Below are 24118 nucleotides of genomic sequence, written 5' to 3'. Positions count from 1 at the left end.
GTCCGCGTGAACCACTTCCTCAATATTTAGGAAAGCGCAGTTTGAGACACAGCGACGCTTTTTATTACATCACAAGACAGAAAAAGCCCGAAGAGTGTTTTTTTCCTCTTTATTTTTAGTATCTCCCCTCAACTTTAGGCAACACTACAAAGACATTCAAATAATAGGACAGAGAGGTTCACGCTTCCCGTTTCAACAATACAAAAAACAGACCGCAGCATCCCTCGGAAATAAAATAAGCAAGTAGCATACTGTGATGCTGTTGGTAAATGAAGATAAAACTAAAAATGCGCATCAACTCTGAGCCAGAGGTGCGTAAAACGTCGGCTCCTTTGTCTCTGTGACATACCGCTCATCAAGATTCAAACCAGACAAAACCCATAATTGTTCCTCTTAATCAGTAATACATAACATGAGGCAGGCACAAGGAAGAAAGTCAAAAGGACTATAACGATTTAGTCATTTCAGTAAGTATTCAGTCTCATTTTCTCTCTTCTTCTAACCATACTCTGGAAGAAAAAAGATTACTAGGTAATATTATTTAAATTATACAATTATGGCTGCATACAGTGCTTCAGTCCCTCAGCATGCTACTGAACTGCACCAAGGAAGATTTCTCCCTTCAGAGGCAGATTAACTATCACCAGAGAAAGCCACCTTTGGTGGGCCGGTTATTTTAGACTTATTTGGAAACAGGGGGATTTTTTTTGTGTGTTACCCTTAAGCAAAGTAAAGATCACTTCATGTACTGTGCTCGCTCACTCTTATCTGACCTCCCTCACAGTTTCAAAGCTTCCTGCCCACTTTTCACAATCTTAGAAACCAGTTTCAGCAGCAAATATTCTGCACCAGTGTTAATTCAAGAGTCGGGATGATAAAACTGAACTCGCCCGAAGAGCAGCAGCGTCCAGCTTTTTCTTCACGGAGAAAAGCTGCAAATAAAGTTTAAGGTGCTGATGTTTAAACTGCACTGGAGGCTTTAACATCATAGCAAACAACACAACGGCACACAAATTAGTGGTGGTTCGTATACTGCGTGTAAAAAAAAGGAGTTTACTCCCTTTATTCACTCCGCACACTGAAATCAGAAGGAATTGCAACCAATCGTCAGTCCCTTCCCTCCTTCCGAAGCTTCATCCCCCACAGTTTAAGGGTAGATGTGTAACATGTAGAGTCAAAGTTATATTTGTACGTGTATAGCTGCGTGTTAAGATTGTTTTTCGAGAAAAGAAAGAACGTTTAATGTTGTGACATTCTACCAGTCTCTAAACTAGTAAATGCCTCTGCTCCGGAGGCAGAGGTCAAGCACTCGCCGCCTCTTCCTTCTTGTCTTTTTTGCCTTCCCCCTCGCCTTCGCCCGTCTCGCTGACATCCCGTCGACGCTTGCGGTTACGTGCGCTGGCCTTGGATGCTGGCAGGGACTCCATGCCCAGGACCTTGTGGATCTGACGGAAAGCAAGCAGCCGCAGAGCATGCTGGGAACAGAGAGGATACAATCGATAGATAGACAAAGTTAAAGTGCTTACTAAGAGCCTCATACTATGAGAGATGCTTATACATAATTAACAGTGATAAAACAGAAAATTGAGTAAAAATTACGTTTAAAAAGTGAGACTGATACTGTGTGAGAGTCGTGCAAATTGCATTAATATATAATATGCACAATAAGAAAGCATGAAGGTATAATAGAGAAACACAGGTGTGTTCACCTGTCACAGAACGAGAAGTTATTAGTTTTACAGAGGATGTTATGAACAACTTCCTGAATGTTCTTTATGGCAGTGGGGTTGAACATGAGAAGTCTGAGCAGGAATGGGAATCCAGTACTCTACTTCCTTGGACTTATTAGCCTGCCTGCCTGTGAATCCTGCTCACTGGTTCCAGTTGTGCTACAATCAGTCGATTTCAGACGCATCAGAGGAGAAAAATATGGACATTACTTTTATTTTTACTGCACAAAGGGACGACAGCACAATGGCAAACTGAACCCAGGACAGAAACAACTGCATCGTACTGCTAACACACACAACGTTGGCTCTTTGCAAGCATCTGCACAGACGGCATGCTAACGCTAAGCTAGCCAAGAACCCAGAGTAAAAGCTGAGCGAACGCCGACCCCGGGCTGCAGCTCAGCTTCTACCTGTTGGTGTTGCTAAAGTAGAATCGCCATGGCGATCGCATTAAAGCGTCTTTGTGCTGGTTCTTATTTTTGCTTTGCGTTTTCCCACCTAAATGCTAAGACAAAGGTCACACGTGTGTCCTCATTAGGACAGGGATTTGTGTTAATCTGCATGAATGATGAACGCAACGTCTTTTTGATATGTTGCTTAGCAACGGTGACTCTCAAAGCGGAGCGATAAGACAACGAGAAGGGACTGAATCAATATTGGAATCGGGTTCGCTAAATTCCCATCCCTACTTGTTAGTGCCTATGATGGTCTCAGGTGTACAGCTGTGTGTGGGTACCTGTGCACTGGCAGTGACGTCCTCTCTCGCTTGAAGTTCCATGCTTTCCAAAGCATCTGTTGGCTCCTTCTCACAGGGGTCCATCAGACCTGGTCCATCTGAGTGAAGGGAGGAGAAAGAGAGTTAATCGCTATTTTGTAGCAGCTCAAAGGGAAGCAAATGCGACTAAGTTCTGCACGTGGCATTCATCGACTGCTTTCCTTAGCGCGTGTGTGTGTGTGACCTGGCAGCAGGATGCCGGTGGAGATGCACTCCAGGACTCTGCGCATTGCCTCCCCTGGACTAAGTGGGCCTGTGGCACTGCTGATAACCTTCTCCACCAGCAGCTCCATCGCCTGGAAGAAGAAACAGTCAAATGGAAGAAGACATCACATGTCACGTGTATACTGTCGTACTGCCTGTCCATTAAACACCAGCTTAGGACATTTGAAACTATCGCCTCCCACACAGTCCAATCGAGTCTGACCGAGTTATGAATGCTCAGCATGCTTTGCATAATGTTCCTTCGTAGATCGACCAAGCAGACAAACAACAAGACAAATGAAAGAGAGAAAACCTCATCAATAAGCAAAAACAGGATAAACGAAGCCACTTACCCAGCAGGGGATCTTCCCCCAGGTGGGAACCCGCTGACATAAATCTCTCAACACCCGAATGATGATCACACAGGACTGCAGACCGTTGGCACGAGCCTCCAGAAACAAAGCAGACAAAAAAGCCTATGCAGTCATGTTCAAAAGGATGTCTGAGGATATAATAAAAATATCAGCTTCTAAATTATTTACATGCAACCTGAGATGGACAACAACGCGACATATTGCACAGTCATCACTTATTTAACAAAAAAAACTAAAAGCAATGACTCAGTAGATTGTAGAAACATATTTAGCTTCAATAAATAGAAGTGGTGGCTTTCTGTATGACTTTGTAAGTCTGCTGCGTGGGAATTTTTGGTGCAACGTATCTCGATGTTCGCTGGTCTGCAACGCTGCAAAGCTAAGCTCGTGTTCTCTCTGCAGAGAAGAAATGTTCTCGAAACAAGCCGTACCACACTTTTTCTAACTGTACGGTCATGAACGTTAACGTCTCACATGCTGAGTGAGGCCTGCAGAGTCTGAGGTGTGGCTTATGGGTTTTCTGCAATTTCTGAGCATTGTACGTCTGAATGCTTCCATTACAGTTCAGTTATCTCGGTAAAGCTCTGAATCGCAACAACAGCCTCTTGCAGCCGTTTGTAGAGAATCACCTTCCCTTCTTATACTGGACCAAGTGTACCTGTTCATCTGTCGCAGACACCGAGCGTGCTCAGACGCTGCACCCTGCATTTGTTTTTCTTTTCTTTCTGCAACTACAGCTGCTGTGATAAAGGAAGGATGGGACTTTTGCCCAAAGATACAGTCTGTCAAACCAAGAAAATGTCTCATCATGGTAAAGTTATCTGGTTAAACAGAATTACTCCTGTGATGAAACAGAAACTAGAACACTTATCACTGCAGAGGAACAACACAGAGCGATGTGAAGCACCTGAGAAGTAACGAAACAGCAGCACAAACCACAGAGAGAGCAGCCAGTGGGCTGGCAGCATCTTCCTCTTACCAGAAACCACCGGTGAAACAAAATCTCACAATCTGTTTCACCAGCACCTTTATGAACATAGCTCAGAGATAACGGCATGTCATGGGAAAAGCCTGGGTGGCAGCCTCGCGTGCTTGAAAACAAAAACAGGCGATTCAATCCCGGCTCGTAGCTCCGCTCATGTGACCTCAGCAGCTTACAAACAGCGTGGGGAAACGTCTCACACACCTTGACCGCCGCAACCGGAAATGACCCAGATTTTGTTTCATGCTCATCATGTGACGACTCACATGATTAACTGTGGATCAACGACTCTCAGAGGGGACCGCTCGGGAGCCGCTCGGATGACACGTGAAAATCTCTTCGCGAATCAAAAAATAAGTCCAACTGCCTTAATTTCAAACACTCACCACGGCCATAATCACTAAAAGCTGCTTTAAGTGTCTTTCATTTAACTGCACAGCTTATCAGAACAGTTAAAGGGAAACTGAACGTACACACACACATACCTGAAACCATTTAGCATGGCGCAGAGCAGCTAGATATTCCAGGCATTTCTTCTTATTCAGGAGATCAGGAGGATCCTTCTCAGCCACATCTGTAGGAGATAACGTACTGACTTCATGACTTACAGCCAAACCAGCGCAAAGCCCACATACTGACTGCACTACCTAAGTGTAGGTGTTGTATCTCTTGACGTACAGTCACTGATCAGAGATGTAAGAGTGAGAGTACCTCACAAGGAGAAACATTTCCATCAGTCCTTAAATTCTCTGGTTTGAAGTTGATGGATGAGAAAATGAATGAGGGGGAAAGATGAATGAGAAGGGAGGCATCGAATAAGAATACAGGCACGTGTAAACCAGGAGGAAATCCAAAGGATGCTTTTTACATGACGACTAATTCCCGCTCAGTTTAATGCCGACTTGTGTACGCTCACAGTCCGAGTGCTGCTGTCTTTGGTGAAACTCTGGTGGACTTTGAGGCATGGAGAATTAAAAAAACCTGTATGCTACAAAGCCCACCGAAGCTGGTTTTCCTCCCCCTGCACATACACTCATGCCACTTTATTAGGTATACCTCAGCAGTACTGCGCTGGACCCCTTTTGCTCAGCCGCGACTCTTCATAGCATAGATTGACTAATGTGCTGGAAACATTGCTACAGTTGCTGCAGATTATCAGGTGCACATTTACGAGGTGGCTCCCTTTGCACCACATCCTCAAGGTGCCCTACTTCTACTGCAATCTGATGGTTATGGAGGTTATTTGAGTACCATGCACTCGCTGTCATGTTCTGCTGAAAGCAGCAATCAAAGCGCGCCCACAAAATATCCCCTACCCCATTACACCACCAGCCTAATGGGGTGGGGGCGTAATGTGCACTGAGAGGTGCTCTTCTGCACACCGTGTTTTGGTTTTCGTTTGTTTTTTTAAATTTAGCGTTGGCTTCCTGTTAGCTCGAGGCAGTCTGGCCATTTCTCTGAGAACCCAGAGAACTGCTGAATCCCAGCAGATCAACACTTTGTGAAATGCCCAAACCAGTAAAACCATTTCCTGTTCAAAAGTCACTTAAGTCACCTGTCTTCCCCGTTCTTGAGTTTCTAAATATGATTGGCTAATTAGATATTTGTATCGTTGAGCAGCAGAAAAGGTGTACCTAATGAAGTGGCCAGTGAGTGTAATTCTGTCTCGCTACAATTACAAGAAAAAGAAAATATTTAAACACAAATCTGTGTCTTTCTTCGAGTCCTGATCAGACAGCGGTCTTATTATTCAGTAATATTAATAAGTATTAACAATCTTCCAAACTGAGGAAGTGAGAGAAACTGGCACAAAGTGAAAAACAGCAAAATCCAGTCAAAGTGCAGCACACTCCCACCAGTGATCACCAGACTTTTAGAAGTTTTCCATGATGGACTCGGAGCTGTGACTGCTGGATTTCCCCTGTTTGCCTTTGACGTTGGATGACTAACAAAAAGTTACTAAAAAAAAGTGTCTGATTATATCTTTTTGAACTTTTTAACTCAAACTTTAGTTTGGAAAGTTTATCATTCTGTAACAAATGTCTCAACTTTGGTTCCGCACTGCTTGGTTTCCTTTAATCTGTCCTAATTGTCTTTATAGCTAAGTAATCAAGCAGCCATAGGGACAAAAGTAAGGACTGTCACTTCACTTCATATTTTAGGACAATATCAACGTCAATAAGCAAACAACAACAACAACAAAAACAAGAAGATGAACGTAATTAGTTGTGGAGTGACGGAGCCTGTGTCTGTGGTGGATTTAGATCGTGAAGAAAGAAAAAGGACAAAAAAGGTGGAGAAATTTTGAGGACATTTTTAAGACTAGCCATCTAAAAATGACACATGGTGGTCTTCTCCAGAGCACTCCAGATGAGGTTACTGATGGCTGTAATGAAGTAATACTGGGGCTTTCCACACTTCCATGTTCACTAGAACTGTAGCAACAACAAAGGAGATTAGCTTTCTCACAGGGCAAATGCAGAACATAAAGCAAGCAACTTTTATTTTGAAGTCTACACTCGCATACCACCTCGAAAGACAGACCCACATTTATCACAGCTCTCAGAGTGGGAGCTCAGTGTCAGTGAACAGGAGGGCGATCCTCCTCTGAGAAGCTTCATAAAAGTGGGTGAACTTCTCAGTGGTATGTGTACTCCAGTGTGGCTTCAGACGAGCCTTCGGCTTGCCCAGGTCTGCTGATACAGAATCGGATGCACTGATCAACAAACCCAAACAAAAAAACAAAAGACAGCGGCCACAGAAAACATCTCTAACATGTTTTCCAAATGTGAAAAAACACATTGCAATGCTGACATTTACTGGAGCGGGTGGAGGAGTGTTTGCAACACAATGATCTTAGACAACTTTGTTGTTTTGTGGGGGGAAATAAATGCAACGCTTCGCTAATGTCAGCTTAAAATTCCTCGATCATTGTGAGGCGGCGAAAGGACACTCCAGCACCGTATCATCGATAATGCCACACGATGATGCAAGGATGAGACGCGAGGGAACGGGAAGTCGCTGGACCTCAAAATCCCCTCAGTGGTATCGTCGCAAAGACGGCGAGAGAAGCAGAACTGCACCGGTGTGTATACGTGAGGCTTTTTGTAAACGTTTATTTGAACCGTTTCCATCCTTGGGCATTATCTGGACAGCTCCCTGAAGGTTTTATCTGAGCATGTGTTCACAGGATAAACACACAGCTCAGTGGCACAGAAAGGTCGGAGAGCCCGGCTTTTGGTTCCCATGTTGTGGAAAAGAAATAAAGAAGTTGGGGACTATTGCAGCTGCAAAAATAAAAAATAAAAAAATGGGGAAATGAAAGGCGTGGGACAAATGAATGCGTGATTTAATTCTTATTTCAGGGGCTGAGAAAAGACAGAAAAAAGGAGAAATCTCGACTGTGGGCTTAGTTAAAAGTCCCACATGAATTCTTGTGTAATTTTTAAGCCTAAAAATTCAGGCTGCTATTGGGTGGAAAGGGAGGGGGCGGGGTCTCTATATATAAGTGTATTACACACATAGCCAACATTTGGTCGTCTGGTACTGAAAGCTTTGGCTTCTCTAACCTTTCTCAGCCGCTTTTCCTCCTGCCTGCTTGTCCTTCTCAGCAGCAGGGTCCTCCCTCATCAGCGGCGAGGTGAGAGATATGGTCACCTGCATTTTGGGCTCCTTGCTTGAAAATATCACGATGTTCGCCTCCTCGGGGTGAGCCTGCACCTCATACTGATCTTCAGAAAAAGTCTGCCGGTTAAAAGGACACTTGGGATTACTCACTACAGAGGAGAAGTGGCGTAGGGACAATGAATAGCCTTGTTTGGCAGTAATACAGGGACGGACTGAAATATTTTAACTCGACTTCTTTCTTTCTTTTTTGTCCCCTTCAAGACAATTTAGTTCCCTTATTTAGCGCAAAAGCTGTTCATCGACAGTAACTTTGTAGCCATAATGCTTATTAAAAGAAAGGGGCTGCTAAGGAAGAAAAGTCCCATCTCACTCTGTAGGGTTCAGGTGTCATAACCAGGCAGTAAGTCTAAAGATCAGTGAAAAGCACCTGCAGTCAAACACTCGTGGCAGCTACAGCAGGAGGAAGAAATGGTGAATAATTACAACACATCGCAACCTCGTTTCCTCTGTCTTGCGAACGTTACTCTGAAAGCAGCAACAATTTAAAAATGCACACTGGTCTTCCCGCTCGGCCTCTGGCAGCTCGGCCGTGAACATGAAAGGACCTCCCCCAAAGCCACAAATCACACAGTATCCCCACAAAGTTGTGTCTCTGAAATTGAACGAATTGAAAGCTTTACTCTTTAACGCGACATTCGTTAAATTCTCGCTGCAAAGACGTTTTTAATTTCGTGCAGTCACGTTAAAAATAAAAGCACACTTTCTTTAGCTTATACAGCTTCACTTATCAGGACTTAATCTGGTCATTAGGTCTTAATTTAAACACGATCTCAGAATGACATCACATATTACTCAGTGTCACTATTTATTTAACAAAACATTTATCCAAATGCAGAAGCTGTGCGTGGAAATCTTACTCCACCCTCGCTGCTTTCACAATAATTAGCCAAGTATGAAGCATTCATACGCGTCATCACAGTCCTCCCAGGAGCTCGAATACATTCATACGTCAAGACTCTACGGGCTTGAGTCAGCTTGTGAAATGTTAAAGTCTGTGTCAGTATAATTATAAGAAGACTGAGTGCAGGTTGCCAGGAGACTCTTATCTCTAAAATCTTTTTGCAACGCTGCGTCTGAGGAAACCACATGACTTGGAACGAATTATCTCAGAGGCGTTTGACCTCAATGCACAGCACCGTGTTTGATGAAAACCAAACGTATCAGCGAAAGCCCCTCAAACCAGCTGTTAAACGCAGCTGATGATTTGGGCTTGTTTCGCAGCCACAGCACCCAGGAAACCATGAGGGCAGATATACGTCCCCACAAAGGTTTCTCAGATCAGCTGTCCTGTCCCTCCTTGCTGTCCCCAAACTGAGAGTGTGGGTGTTAATATTGTTTACGGTACTGTTACTTTCCTTCTTGGTTAAGATGTCTTTTTGTATTTTATTACAGTCTTTTAACTGGACCGCACCTCGGTCGGCTGTGTTGGATTGGCGCCGTCTGCCTGACCGCCAAAGCTTGCCCAAATATTGGAGTCGTGCAACAGGACAGTGACCCAAAGAGCAGAATGACCGACAAGAGAAGGTGCACAGACGTTAGCCTTAAGAGAGCTGTGCACAAACCTCAATGAGGTGAAGCGATGCTGGAAAGACGAGTGAACCAAAATGCCTCTACAATGACGTAAAGGACTGACAGTCATACAGAAATGATTGAATCATAGGGTGTCCTACATGTTTCCACACTCTGCTTCTGCATTTTAATTTCATTTTTGTTAAACAGACGAACACGCAATGCACTACGACACGCTTTGTTGCTCATCCCTCTAAGGACACAAGGATTTTTATTACGTCCTGACAAGTATAACCGCGGCCCGGGTGTACTTTCCTCTTATCACGACTGTACGTGTGGATGACAAACTGCTCTTTTTTCTGGCTCTGGGGGACACGTGCATACAGTCACCTGCTCTGTACCTGATGAGCTGCAGTGGGATTGGTATTCGAGTTGCTAAAACCTCGTTTCCTCTTGTATAACAAAAACTATTACAAGTGAAAACTTCCGGTTTTCTGTCTTTTTCTTGCACAACCGTGAAACCTCAGGGTCCAGGCCTTATGACTAAAGTCATAAGTCAGTGATGACAAACAATAAAATATCCACAGCGCCTGATAACTCGACTGCATATCGAAATATTTCTGTTCTGCTTTTTAATCCCACATACAGTAACTGTCAAAATAACTCAGGATCAAAGTCCCACGCATCACAGAAAGATGAAACCGTTGCCTAAAGCGTGTCTTTTGTGAGATTTGCTTACCGCCAGCTCCTTTGGCAGCTGCTTGGCGATGCTCTTCAGTAACGAGATGGTGGGTTTCTTTGCAGTCAGTAGGATGAGCTCCACATTTCTGTCTCCGCGAAGCAGCAAGCCTTTGGCCAGGATTCCCACCCTCATCACGCCTTTCAGCAGCCGGGCCGGGCTCTCGGTCCTGCCAGGCAGACACACAGACACAGGCTTTGATTTGTTTCTGTTCTTCTGCTTTGGGAACTATTAGAAACGCGCAGCACGTAAAATAAATCAATAAAAATCACATGCTGGATAAATGGGAATTATCTGCCAGGTTTTTACCCTTTTTCATCTCCTCCTTCAGCAGCACCATCATCAGTCAGTGCTTCCTTCTCCAGCAGAGAGTCTGACACCAGTTTCAGGGCTCTCTCCGAGTGGGAGACGATCCTCTGAACAGCCTGCAGCTCCTCTTCCACTGGGTAAATAGTGGAGTGCTTGGCCATGATGTGGCGGTCGTCGAGCGAGTCAGGACGACGCACACAAGACTGAAGCGAGACGGGAGGAGGAAGTGGAATCAGATCTTGTTTTTCTTGTTGTTGTTGTTTTTCCAGGTAACAGATGAACAAGAAAGATGCTGTTTCAATGCTCACCAGTAGAGGGGGCACTGGCATCCCGGGGCGGCTCATCAGAGGTGGAGGTGCCATCCTGCGTCTCTGCTCCCCCCAGTACATCTGCTCCTCCTCCACTCTCCTCCAGTACAAGTCCTCCTCATATCGCCTGCAGGAGGAGGAAAGGATTCGAATGCCATTCGTCAAGAATAATTTTTTCCAGCGGACAGAGGCGCACGCTCTGTCTGCCATTAATAATACATCAGACTTATAAAAAGTCCTGCACCAAAATCTAGAGCATCGCCTAAGATTCAGCTGAAGTGAACCTGAGAATGTGAACAGGGAACTTTTTAATCGGGTGAAACGATGAAATCTGAAAAAGTCTGATTTCACTGTAACGTTTCTCTGGGGGTCAGTGATATCAGAAACTTAATACGAGTGTAAAAATAAGATGAAAAAATTACATTTTTCCACGCATTCATGCAAATCTGCCAGTCAGCTACTCAAATTTGGCACATCCTCTTTGGTTTTACCTGTACGCGTGCCCCCCCCAGGCTAACGTCTGACTCTGACCTCATCTCCATGTGCCAGCGCTGCTCGTCATCTCTCTGCCGCTTCAGCACCGCCTTCTGCTTCTGCTTCTTCAGCTTGCTCTCCTGCAGCTTCCTGGCCCGGTTACTGGGTTTGATCTCCACAGGAAGCTCCGGGTTCACTTTCTTCTACAGAGGGACAGAAAACATGTGATGAACATGTTCTCTTCTACTCTGTCTCTTCACAGATTACCCGACAGCGTTTTTCTTTCCATTTCAAGTTTCCATAACGGACTTAAACCTCCGTTTGGTTCTGGACAGCTGAGATGGAACGACTCCGCTTAGAACCAGATTTCATACAAATACATTTGAAAATGATCCTCATTTGATTTCATACCTCAGCGCTCTCTCTTTAGCACCACCCCATGTCCACTTTGTAAACGACGGTCCGTTATAATAGCAGAGACAGCAGGGTATGCTACTTTGTGGCTGACAAGATTAGATTACAGTCTCGCTCAGTCGGAATCCATCACATCATATTTGGTGCTCAAAAACATCCATAAAGAAAATTCCCTGGCATATCTCAGCGGAGCTGGTTGGGAATCACAGCTAAACTGTCATTTAAGCGTGTGCTATTACTTCACAACAGACACATGGTTTCAGTGAGGATTGTCAAACTCCGTTCCAGAATATGCAGCTTTGGCTCAGCAATGCTCTTTATTTCTACCTTGTATTGCAGCCTGTGCCTTCTTCCCTTCAGGTGCATGTCTTTCGCGTTGGGGTCATTGAAGCTGCACTCGCACAGTTTACAGTGGAATCGAATCACTTTTCCATCATCATTACGAACCTGAAAACGAAGAGAACTGGCATGAGTTTGAAACAGTAATGAAACCTTTATAAATGCAGCTCATAACAACGGGAAATGACGTGTAATGTTGTCACAATTAGGCTCCATGTCAGTCCTGATAACTGCTACAACAATCACCTTCACTAATATTAGAGATCTCTTGGTTAACCCGAATGCTGCTGTGTCCCATGATGACTGGAAACTGCCGGCAGGATAAAGCTGGTAAATATAACCTCAGCATTTCACAGCTGCCGTCCGTCACTGGACTGCCATCAAACCCTTTTGCCGCCTACCTCTTCTACATAGTCGTGTCCCACTGGCTGGATGTCTCCCTGGCCTCCAGCTCTGTCTCCATCCTCATCCTCGCTCTGCGGTTCCATCTTCTGGACTGACGGCTGCGCAGGCTCCTCGACCTTGGCTGCAGCCACCACCACCGGCGCCGCTGCTGTTGCTGCAGCTGCAGCGGCAGTGCTGGCTGGCTTATTGGCTGTGAAGCAGGGCAAATGTTAACACTTTCAGGAGGTCGCTGAAGGCATACTCGAGGCTCGTTTAATGGAAGACGCAGCTCTTCTACTTCCAGTTTGATCCCCAAGTTTAACAACAGTTTCACAACTACAGGAATTACTAAGAAAGGATATCCAAGAAGCAAGCGTTAAATGAAACGGCTATGGAGAGATACACGACTGACTAATAAACACTAAACATCGTTCAATGTGAACTAATTTAACGCAACCACAAAGAGAACACAGAATTATCCTTTTCTGTCCTTGCAGGTGACATTTCTCTGCAAACCGTTAAAGAGCTGTTAAATCTTCCTCATCTTATCGTTTTTATTCTCATCGTTTATTTTTACAGGTTCTAGTCATCGTATTGTTTGCATAGCGTGCCTTTGTCATGTGCGCAGCGCTGTGCGCCGTCTAAGTCAAGTTGCTTAAAACAAATAGTCCCCACAGCTGCATGAATAGACTGCACTTCATTTTACTGATTTATAGAAACTAAACACTACAGTTGCAGCTGCACTGCAAACGTGTTCAGTGTGAAATTGCATTTCAGTTTATTTTGTTTACGCTGGTACGATCTGCCTGCAGAGAGGAGACCACCCTGACCTATGGCTCCTGGTGCGATGTTGGTTTTTAGTTCTAGTTTTATTTTAGTTGATTTTATCTTATTTGTAAATAAAGCGCTGTTTTAATTTTTATGTATTATGTGTTTTATTTAATGCCGTCAGCGTTAATCTCGTTAAAATGACGTTAACACCATAACTGCATTAAAGCGGCAAATCTCCGTTAGCGAGTTAGCGCGGATCGCCCCATGCATGGGGCTGCACGGCGTCAACGCGTTAGCACGGTTAGCTCGTTGACGGCGTGCAGCACTAGTTTTATTTTTTACTGTTTTGTTTTATTCTGTCGGTCTTAACGTATTTCCTGTAGAGCTCGTTGGTCCTGTGCTGGGGTGTTAAAGTAATAAAGATGGATCAGATATGCTGTCGATGAAGAGGCGCTACTTAGATCATCTGTGAAATCACCCAAAACATAAATATAGATTTAAACCAGACAAACCTGCTAAAGCAAATGTTTTTCCTTTGAATTATTTTTATTATGGTTGTTGTTATTATTATCATTCTTAAGGTAAGTGTGCACTGTTCATCTGAATTAGTGAACACTGAATATTAAAGATCCAACATTTTATAACAGCTGAACAAACTTACAAATGACAGTTATTCTGGAAGGCGGGGGCTTCTTGACTGGTGTTGCTGTTTTAGCCGTGCTGTTTGCAGCCACCAGTTTGGGAGCTGCAGCAGGAGTTGCAGTGGTCGATGCAGAAGTGGAGGAGGACAAGGAGGAGGAGGAGGAGGGGACTGAAGGCTTCCCGGCTGTCGTGGTTGTGACAACTGGAGTAGAATTCACTAACACTGGCTCAGTGGAAGGTATAGGTTTCCCCAGCTTGGTGTGAAGTTTCACCACCTTTCCGAGGTCGACAAAGACAGACACAAGGAGACAGACCCATTTAAGGCTGCTGATACTTAATCCCACCCCAAATCCCTCTGGGAGGTTTTGTTCCAGGACTTGGCAGGTCAAGTGGAACATCACATGTGTACGCCACAGTCACGATCACTACTGAAAGCATGTCAGCTGCTTATTTTATTCCTTTAATAACAGCAAATATGGACAGACAGAAAGATGGGGAGAAAAGCCCCACAGGGATGCGTACCTTCTGATGTTTGGACCCACGGATATGAGCAGCATAAGCATCCACTCCTGTGCAGGAGACGTCACATAACTCACAGCGTAACTGCGTCTGGACCCCTCTGGGGCCGTTGCTGGGCCCCGTCTGCCCTCCAGACTTTAGGGCTGCTTCCTTTTTCTTGTGCTTCTGGCCCTCCAGATGCTCCCGGTACGTCTAATGCAGTAAATAAAGATGAAGCCAGTCAACAACACGAAGCATCTAAAACAGTCGTGGACGCTTTCATTGATATACACCTTTGAAGCAAACGCTAATATTCTAACGTCTTTTTTTGCTTGTATTTTAGTGATTTAATACAAGGCATTATATAAATTAGAATTACCGTAATTGTCGGGCTATAAGCCGCTACTTTTTGCACAAGCCTTGAAGCTTTTAGTCAGGTGCGGCTTTTCTATGGATTGTCCGTGATTTTTGTCATATCGTAAGACGATTTGTTTTGTTTGTTCCGCTGTTGTACGGCACTACGTTGCCTGGCGGAAGGATCGGGGTTCAAGAGTGGTATGTTGGTCACATGTCCATCCGCCAGGCAACGTAGTGCCGTACGAAGTAGCGCGAAAAACAAACTTCAAAGTAGCGCTACGCGTTCAGCGGGAGGCGTGGATGACGAGCGGCAATAAACTTGCGAAAAGCAAGTTATGCCCAACTCCACCGGTGGAATCTGACAGCGTGGAAAAGTGTGAAAACATCCACGATCACCAACGGATTTTGAAGGGCTGGACTGCTGCATGATGGAGAGGAGGACACCGCCACGGCCCTTCTGAGGGTGTTCGACTCTGACACTGACAACGAGGATTTGTTTGGTTTTGAAAGTGACAACGAAGGAGAGAAGCTGAGAGTGGATGACGAAGCCACCCTGAGCCTGTTCGTTTCTGACACTGGAGGAGAGGACTTTGGTGGTTTTAGTGCAGGAAGAAGAGGAAGATGGTGAATGACTGACTTTTCTTCTTGTTAAAGCTGTGTCACTGCACCTGAGCCTAAAAGGTAGTCTGAATCTATTTTTCTGGTGTGCTGTAGGTTACTGTTATGTACTACATTTGTTACTCATTTATGAAGCACAGTACATGTTTCGTACTTGTAATTACCGCTACTTGTACATATACCTAAAAAGTTGTGCAAATATGTACCCGTAACTTGTTTTTCAAAATATTAATAAAAGGGGTGTGTCTCCAAACAGCCATCTCTTTCCTGATTCGCTTTGTGCATATTCTCTTACATATGATGAGTCAACATTGAAACACCTGCGGCTTTTAGTCAGGTGCGGCTAATGTATGTACAAAACAGGATTTTCCCCTGATTTTAGCTTGTGCGGCTAATATTCGGGTGCGCTTTGTAGTCCGGGAAATACGGTAATAAGGTGCTCCTATTTGCCGCTGTGTTACTACTACACAACTTCACTGCTCAGCAGCCTCCGTAAGCTTGAACACTGGGACAGGAACATATTCTCTACTGGCCCTACTGGCGCTCCAGCTCACTGCAGACTTCCAGAGTAGCAGGAGGACATCTGTTACTAGCTTCAAGGTCCTTTATAAGAAGGCAGCAAAATAGTCACGACAACAGCAGCAATAACTCATCTAATAGAGCCGTGCGGCCGCCGCAGATAACGTGTCGAAAATACTGAAAACACATCAGGGAAGCTTCAGAAACACAAAATTAAACATGTTTTCCTCATTTCTGATGGCCTACCTGAGGGCCTGCACAGCTGATCTTGCAAATGTCACAGTAATGAAGCTGCGGCTGCTTGGGAGGCCCTTTGGGCTTCTGCAGCTTGCTCTGGTGAAACGTGGGCTTTTTGTAGGCGTTTCCAGTCGGAGCGGTCACCATGTTGCTGCCCGAGTTACTCCAGGACGAGCTGGTCAGCTGCTTGGGTGGCGGTTGAACGGGGGCCTGCGGCTGCTGCGGCTGCTGCGGCTGCTGAGGTTGCTGTGACGGCTGCGGCTGCGGCTGGGACAGAGTCTGCTGGGGCGGCTGATAATAGGTGGGGGTGGATGCCGAGGTGTAGCCGACTGAATCATAACCAGAGTAGCTAATGCCTGAGGGGTGAGAGAGCAGAGAGAGGGACACGAAAGCAAGCAGGATATGGGTCAAACAGTCAGCAGTCATTCAGGAAATAAGCTGCATTCAGTTTCATCCACTCTGCTTTCACATCTGAGCTTCAGCTTTACAGATGTCAGTGATGTAACACATCATCCACCAATGAAAGGCAAAAATTTATTCACTGTAAAATCATTTAGTCTGAGTTTGCTTTCATTTGAATAATCTGTGTAACATTTACCGTGTTTCCCTGTCAGCTACATTAGCTTCTACCTCGCTTCTTGTTTTCCACATCCAACATGTCTGAGCTTCAGCTTTGATGAGTAATATCAGATTGTATGTAACTCAGCACGAATTAGCACAAGCCTGTGTGCAGTCACAGTTAAACGTGCAGCTAATTAAACAGGTTTTCTAGCTTTAGCCGATAGCTTATCGTTGTTCAGTTCTACCTGTAACAAAAACACATAAAAAGACATAACAACAAGTTGGCTGAAATGTTAGCAGCTTTAAAGCGCGTCTATAAACCGATGTTGACGTCACCTGAGTAGGAGGTGGCTGCGACGCTGGAGCTGAACGAGGAGCCGAGCGTGTACGACGAAACTGGCGTTAGAGGCTGCTGGACGCTCGTGGACACTGGGTAGATGTTGTAGCTGGTAGACACAGAGCTGGAGGGGGCAAGGGGTTTCAGTGCTGTCACCTGCCTCTGGGGGGGAGGCGGCTGGTTGTACACAGTGGAGGTGGCTGGACTGTAAGCACTCTTCACTCCTACTGATACAGAAAAATGCGACAGAATTGAGGGGTGAAGGAAAACAGAGGAGCAGCAGCACAGGTGGAGAGGAAGGACAGAGAGAGCTGAAGGATATGAGTCATAGAGTTCGTGTTCAAGAGAGTTTCTGGCAGAGCAGGCAGGATCTTCATTTCACTAACAAATGAGTGGCAGAGACGTGCACACAGAGAACAGTGCAGACGTTTTAGGCACTTATCGGGCATAAGGCATTGTTCTGCATCACATCTGGCGTTTCATCTCTGTGCCACGCTCACAAAGAGTCAATCAATACATTTCTGCTTCAATGATTTCCAGGGACAAGGAACAAAATAAAGACAATAAAGCTGCCGATGTTATCGGCAACTCGAAGGAGCTCAGGGGATGTATGTGAGCCATCGAAAGCTGCTATCTGGTTTTGAAGGACATTTATAGAAGGAAAAACAGCTTGTAGGGATCCGAAGATGCTGTTCATACGATCAATAACAGCTGCACCACCACAGCAGCATCCAGCAGTCATCAAAAGTCTAAAGGCTCGTGACATTTCTAGACTAAAGTATCACTGATGAGTCACAGGACGCTGCTCCCAATCGAGCCGCTGCACCGAAAATCGAACCAAAGAAGAAGCAGAACTCGCTCAGCTGCTGGACTTTATTCTTCCAAACTGAGAAACTGTGACTGATATCGACGTCTTATTTAAAAGGAAAACTGTAACAAGGGCATCAAGAGCTACGTTAGATCACAGCCTGACTCGTGTTTCTTGGACACAACATGCTATATTAAAAAAAATGACCACACTGGTCAACTTCCTGTACCAGTCAGTCTTTTCTTTTATTCACAGATCTTTGTTTCTTTATTCACTGAAACCAAATGAGGTTAAACTTCCACGCTGAACCTTTTTAATCGTGGAGAACGTAACAGGCTATGTGTCATGAAAAGTTCTCCCAGACGATGAATAGAGTTGAAAAAGTGAGAAATCATAGCAAAGAAAAATAATCACAGGTTCCCTGCAGGGAAGGCAAAGATGGTTTAAAATGAAATCAGCTGGTTTACATGCACCAACCTAATATTATTGTCCATAAGAAGCAGAAATCAACTCATTTTACACTGTTTGGACACTGGGAATGAAAAAGACTCACCAGTCTGGTAGTAACTCTCTGTAGGCGTCCTTTGAGCCGTTGCTATACTCGTCTGGTAGTACTGTTTATTGTCATAGGTAGTCACTGCAGCAGGACGCCCGTAATTGTAGTTGTCCTGCTGGTGTTCACAAGAGAGCATCCAACCCACACATATTAAAACTTGAGCAATGCAGACAATTTAATCGTGCACAGATTCTCTCTCAGGTTAAATCATCTGAATTCTAAAATTCCTCAAAACAAAACCTGCTTTGCAAAAATCCGGCATGCAAAATGAAACAGAAGAGCAGAAATCATAAGAGAAGCGCAAAGAAACTGACCGTGTCTGAGTATACCTGGTACGTCTGTGGGGTAGTGGTTGGCTGCGGGGGATCGGGCTGTCTGTAGGTGTAGTCCGGGGGCGCCTGGTGGCTTTGGTAGGCCGGGTAAGGGGCCGAGACCACAGGCCGGGCGGCCTGGACCGGAGCTGGAGAGTATGAGGCGGTCACAGCGTGAGCCACAGCCGGAGCCTGCTGGACGCTGTAACTCGCTGTGGAGGGATGGGAGTAAGCTGGTGGAGGCTGGGTACTGCAGGACGGGAGAGGGAAGAAAGGAAGACGCGACATTTAAATGACTCAAAACATTCTGACATATCTTGTCACACCCACGCTGTCAGGTATTTACCACAGGAACGTGACAAACCAAGTATTCAGTCCAAAATATCCTTGTTAGCTGAAGCACAGACCACAGAGGTGAGTCACTAACATCAACATCCGGTGCAAAAAGGAAACCGCTATCACTTATCTTAGTTATTTAAACTGCAGCCAAGAAACAGCAGGACTCATTAATAATATGCAAAAAGCACGGTCACGACCACAGTGGTGATAATTTTACTCAGTTTACTTTACATGTATGCTTAAGCATGCACCTCACTGCGTTTGGCACCGCTTAAATGCTAAACTGCATTTTTGTTTTTGGAGTCAGCACGCTGTGCAGCACCAACAACGCTGAGATGAATTTAAACCGAAACGTTTATTACAGCAGAAATAAAGATGATAATCAAACACAGTTAAGAAGTAACTACAGAATACTTCTCATTGATGATTACAGTGAACAAACTAATCCGAGCGCTAACAGACTCAAAAGCCACCTGACGAAAAGCAAAGAATAATGATACACACCCTCACTGAAACCACAGTGCGGTGAATAAATATGTAACTCATGATTTATTTATTCATTTTGCCTTTTTAGCTCATTGTTTCTCTTGCAGTAACACGGATATTGTGATGCATCCCTGTAGACCGAGCTGCAATGTCTGCATCGTGTTTTAGAAAATGAGAAAAGAGGAGCCGGGGAAACACCCTTCAACCTTGTTATGAGTGCTGACATTGCACAGCTGGTCCACCAGAGGGCACTGTGCAGCTGTTCTGCTGAATCTGGAGAGGCCACAAACAAGAAGCTGACTGAGAAGCGACAGAGACAGTAAACAAGTGCTTGTTAATGAAAATCTGTTTATTACTGTGCACCTCAAAAAAAGAAAGAAAAAAAAGACAATTTTAGCTTTTTAAATCAAATATTAGTAACTAAAAATCCAATATTGGTCAGATTCTAGTATTATGACATCATATGGATATTAAGTCGTGGTGAAGAGGGAGCTGAGTGTAAAAGCGAAGCTCTCAATTTACCGGTCGATCTACGTCCCTACCCTCACCTATGGCCACGAGCTGTGGGTAGTGACCGAAAGAACGAGATCGCGGATACAAGCGGCAGAAATGAGCTTCCTCCGAAGGGTGGCTGGCCTCTCCCTTAGAGATAGGGTGAGAAGTTCGGCCATCCGGGAGGGGCTCAGAGTAGAGCTGCTGCTGCTCCACATCGAAAGGAGCCAGCTGAGGTGGTTCAGGCATCTGACAAGGATGCCTCCTGGGTGCCTCCTGGGGTTGGTTTTCGGGCATGTCCCACCGGGAGGAGGACTCGGGGCAGACCCAGGACACGCTGGAGAGATTATATCTCTCGGCTGGCCTGGGAACGCCTTGGTGTTCCCCTGGATAAGCTGGAGGAGGTGGCTGGGGAGAGGGAGGTCTGGGCCTCTTTGCTTAGGCTGCTGCCCCCGCCACTCGGCCTCGGATAAAGCGGATGAAGATGGATGGATATTGATTCTTAGCTCTTATCTCATCAGGTCCAGTCCAAAAAGGCTCGGCAGTGCCTGTACCACCTCCGACAACTGAGGAAGTTCAGGATCTCTCCAGTGATCCTCAGGACTTTCTATGCAAGTGCTGTGGAGAGCATCCTCACACAGAGCATCGCATCCTGGTTTGGGAACCAAAAAGCTCTTCAGAGAGTGACCCGTACGGCACACTGCTGCAGGACTGCTCTCCCCTCCCTTCAGGACACCTACACCAGGAGATGCTGAACTACAGCAGCTCAGCTATTGAAGGACCCGTCCCATCCCGGCAACAGGCAGAAGGTTCTGCGCCATCCGGAGGAGCTTCTATCCTCAAGCCATCCAGGTCCTAAACCAGAACATGCCCCCCACCCCCCCTCAGCATCCATAAGTGACTGAGACAGCACTTACTCCTCTAACACACCCCAGCCTGACTCTTCTAGACACTTTAACACCCACTTGCACAATGTACATTTTTCAGATTTTCAAATGTAAATTTCCAGATTTTTTAAAATTATTTATTTAATTCATTTAATGTACATAATTCATTTACTTACTGCACATAATGTCCTCCTGTATATATTCACTAAATGTATATAATGTCCTTCTCTCCTTTTGCACAGTCGAGGAGCGCGTCAGGATCCACTTCACTGCATGTTGTACTCCTATAACTATGAATGTGGCAAATAAAGAATCTTGAATCTGTATCATTACCAATCACTTTAAAATACATGCATGGCTGCTCAGCATGTTTGCATGTTTTTGAAGGCACAGTAATTATAGGCAATGACATCAGTGACTCCAGCTGACAGCCTTCAGTGTCAGTCTGGACGAGAACATTAGTGGGCTTAAATTAAATGATGCCTTAAAGGCAGAGGTGTCACATTCATTGTCACTAATGGTCACACAGAGGACCTGAGCAACAGTGACATATTTATACAGTTCACTGATATTTTTATGTTATAAATAAATCCAGGCAAAGTAATGAATTTTTAATGTTGTTCTGCAGATTTGTCTGCAAGTCTTATGCAGCCTGTGGAGAAGGTTTCATATAACGCAAAAACATTCATGAGGCGGATTAACTGTGCAGTACAGAAACTGGATGTACACTAAAGTACAGCCAGCCTTTCCTGCTCCAAACGATGCGACTAGTTTAGGAAAAGACTCACAGCGCTGCAGCTGCACGCATCCGTCTGTCACGCCTTATCTTTGTTTGTTTGGGGTTCAAACTTCAAACCAGCCATGTGAATTATATTCTTTGAAAATACAGCAAACAGATACACAGCACTCTCTGTGCAAACAGTCCATCTCCCACGTCAGTGGAAACTTTGCTTTCGCTGCAGTCAAAGCTCCACTCAAACCCGACCTGCACTTCCCTGGAAATGTAGCTACATGCTGTGCAAACAATGGCCAATTTCTCCTGTGCATCTCCAGCTACGTTTCACTGCAGTTTGTTTTATTTATCAGTGAGAGAATATCAATTAACACCTTAGTATAAGGAATAGTAATCATAGTCGCAACATAGGGACTCGACATAGGGACATAGGGATGTCAACAAACTCCTGGAGGGAGATTGCAGAAACTACCGGAATGACTGTGAGGGAACGCACAAAGAAGTGTAAAAAACTTCCCAGGACTTGGGAAGTAAGAAAGTCCCAGCCTTTCATTTGTTTGTTTCGGGGCTGGCACTGAAACCACACACAAGCACAAATGTGTGGAGGGTCACGCCGTGGGCTCTGCAAAGATTCAGCTGTTAGTCAGCTTGTTAGATTGCACAAGCTGTGGAAGCACGCCTGTCTATTTAGTCTCGCATGGGTGCAAGGTTCACGACACACAGCTACGACCTAAATTATGAAGCAGCTAAAGTAACGGGTGGGCCAGATTAAAATCTGTGAAGAGCAGGATTTGGTCCAGCTCGTAAGGTCACAAAAGAGCACACGTGTAAATCTATAGCACGATTTTAATTAAAAGTACAAAACAAAAGCTCTGTGTGTTTCTTGACAGAGGAATTCCTGACAGCCCTTCAAACAGGTTTCAACACAGCCAAAAGAAAACTGCTGCAAGCTCAGTTTATTTAGTGAAACTTTAAAAAATGTCTGCACGTCAAATGGTCTGAATCAACCGACTTCTGCCAGAAATTTAGAGAAAACTTTAAAGAACATCACACCATGTGCTCCCACAGATTTCCCCAAAAATGATTGGGAACCCAACTCGGTGTCTTTAGTCGGGCACGACACTGCTGCCCTAAATCCAGGTCAAAATATTCGGAGACTCCTCTCGGCCTGTGAGTGTGCTGTAGATGTTTGGATCACTGCCCTGACGTGATGAAGAGCATAGTGAACTGGTAACTCCTGCCTATAACCAGTTTATCAGCACAGATGTGGTGTGCAGCATAAGGTTAAATACTGCATATTTTATCAGTGCTGGTGGCAGAGAATGACAGGGGTGAATTTTAATACAGGTATAAAAGGCACAAAGAGGCCGCAGAGGAAAGCAGTCCGGTTTGTCAGGTTTGTTGGCTTAATGCAGCACAACAGACAAGGCATGAAAACCTTCACAGTTCACTAACCGCAGGATGATGGCTCCATCACATCACTAATTGATTACCTGTCAAATTCAAAGGCTAAATTAAGCAGGCAAACTTAGCCAAATTATGCAAATGCTGCTGCTGCTTTTCCGAGGGCCTCTTTGCTCTGTATGGCTGCATGTCAGAGAAGTCAGAGAATGACGTTTGGGGATACAAGACCGTCAGTGGTGTCAGATCAGAGTTGGCCCTCTTTAATCCTAAACGCCGGCCAAAATCTAACCCGTCACAGCTGCAGCCAGCTCGGTTTCGTTACCCGGCTAAAACACTTCTTTCTACTGACCCCGTTTAATTATGTTACAGCACAGAAAGTGTTGAAGCATCGAACCAACTGGTGCAGCTGTATAGCGCTGTGGTTCACCTAATGTCAAGCTGCAAGCGCTGGCCTGCGATCTCGGCCAGCTAATGTTAGCTAACCGAACCAAGCGGGTCAAGCTAGCCGTGTATCCCTGCGCTGCCACGCAGCGAAACCCCACGGGTGACCGTGTCTCCGCCGATACACCTCGGCAGCTGACACCTGCGGCTCAACGCGCTCGCTGACACCAACCCACGTCACATGAATTACCTGTACTGCGGACCGGCACCATGTGTGAAGCCGAAATAGTTGCTTGCAGCCATCTTGGCATCTCCGGTACAGTACAGTGTGCTGACAAACAGCAGCGGAGCGGTGACACCGAAACTCAAGATAGTTCCCCCCCTCGACTGCTGCTAACGGTCACATACCGGAACTGGATCGGAAAGACACGAAACGGTTACAAACAGGGAGCTTTCAGCGAGGAACTCCGTGTGCGCCATGTAAAGTCTGCGGTCAGTGTATAATTTCTATATATATATGATATCCTTGTTAATATATATAGATTTTCATAACTTCTCCACTCAATCGCCACACGCATGCGCACTAACCCCCCCCGCTGAGATTAAAAATAATCCTTCTTCTTCTCATTATTATTATTATTATTATTATTATTATTATTATTATTATTATTATTATTATTAATATTATTATAGCGCTAAATGACACCGTATATCTGTGTCTTAAACACTATTCAGGTATGGCTCAAAACTGTATGCCAGTGTAATGATAAACCCAACCTGAAACTGCTGAGATAATAGTGTCATAACAGAGAATGCGTGAGCTGTGGCATGAGAACACGCGAACAAACTTTAGCAATAGTGCTAGAAATATAATATATTTAACCTTTACATGCTAATTGACAATCTAGTGACATGGATGTTTATATTTATGTTAACATATTTATGTTCTCCTT

At 45.0% G+C, this 24118-nt stretch overlaps 1 protein-coding gene across 8 annotated transcripts; it reads right to left on the bottom strand.

Moving 5' to 3' along the window:
- Window positions 1–95: 95 nt before the first annotated feature.
- zfr2 (zinc finger RNA binding protein 2) lies at window positions 96–23567 on the bottom strand. Of its 8 annotated transcripts, none has more exons than XM_086284203.1 (19): window positions 23416–23567; window positions 18447–18693; window positions 18130–18247; window positions 16768–16995; window positions 15880–16226; window positions 14164–14352; window positions 13661–13916; window positions 12246–12439; window positions 11833–11952; window positions 11149–11294; window positions 10618–10744; window positions 10310–10512; window positions 10001–10169; window positions 7635–7809; window positions 4551–4639; window positions 3063–3158; window positions 2690–2801; window positions 2467–2564; window positions 96–1475 (listed from the first exon to the last, which is right to left on the bottom strand). In XM_086284203.1, the coding sequence occupies exons 1-19, from the start codon at window positions 23466–23468 to the stop codon at window positions 1302–1304; spliced, it is 3141 nt and encodes a 1046-aa protein (XP_086140329.1). In that variant the 5' UTR covers window positions 23469–23567; the 3' UTR covers window positions 96–1301. The 8 variants fall into 8 exon arrangements, with proteins under 8 accessions (XP_086140329.1, XP_086140330.1, XP_086140331.1 ...); XM_086284204.1 differs by having other exon boundaries at window positions 16768–16992; XM_086284205.1 differs by having other exon boundaries at window positions 18130–18244.
- Between the last annotated feature and the right edge of the window lie 551 nt (window positions 23568–24118).

The sequence above is a fragment of the Aulonocara sp. 'chitande type north' Nkhata Bay genome, linkage group LG23 (genome assembly GCF_057382095.1).
Source record: "Aulonocara sp. 'chitande type north' Nkhata Bay isolate Kocher_YH1m ecotype deep benthic linkage group LG23, A_spYH_male_GT1.1, whole genome shotgun sequence".
Lineage (NCBI taxonomy): Eukaryota > Metazoa > Chordata > Actinopteri > Cichliformes > Cichlidae > Aulonocara > Aulonocara sp. 'chitande type north' Nkhata Bay.
Note: the sequence above shows the minus strand (reverse complement) of the source record. Positions and strands in the feature narration are given on the sequence as shown.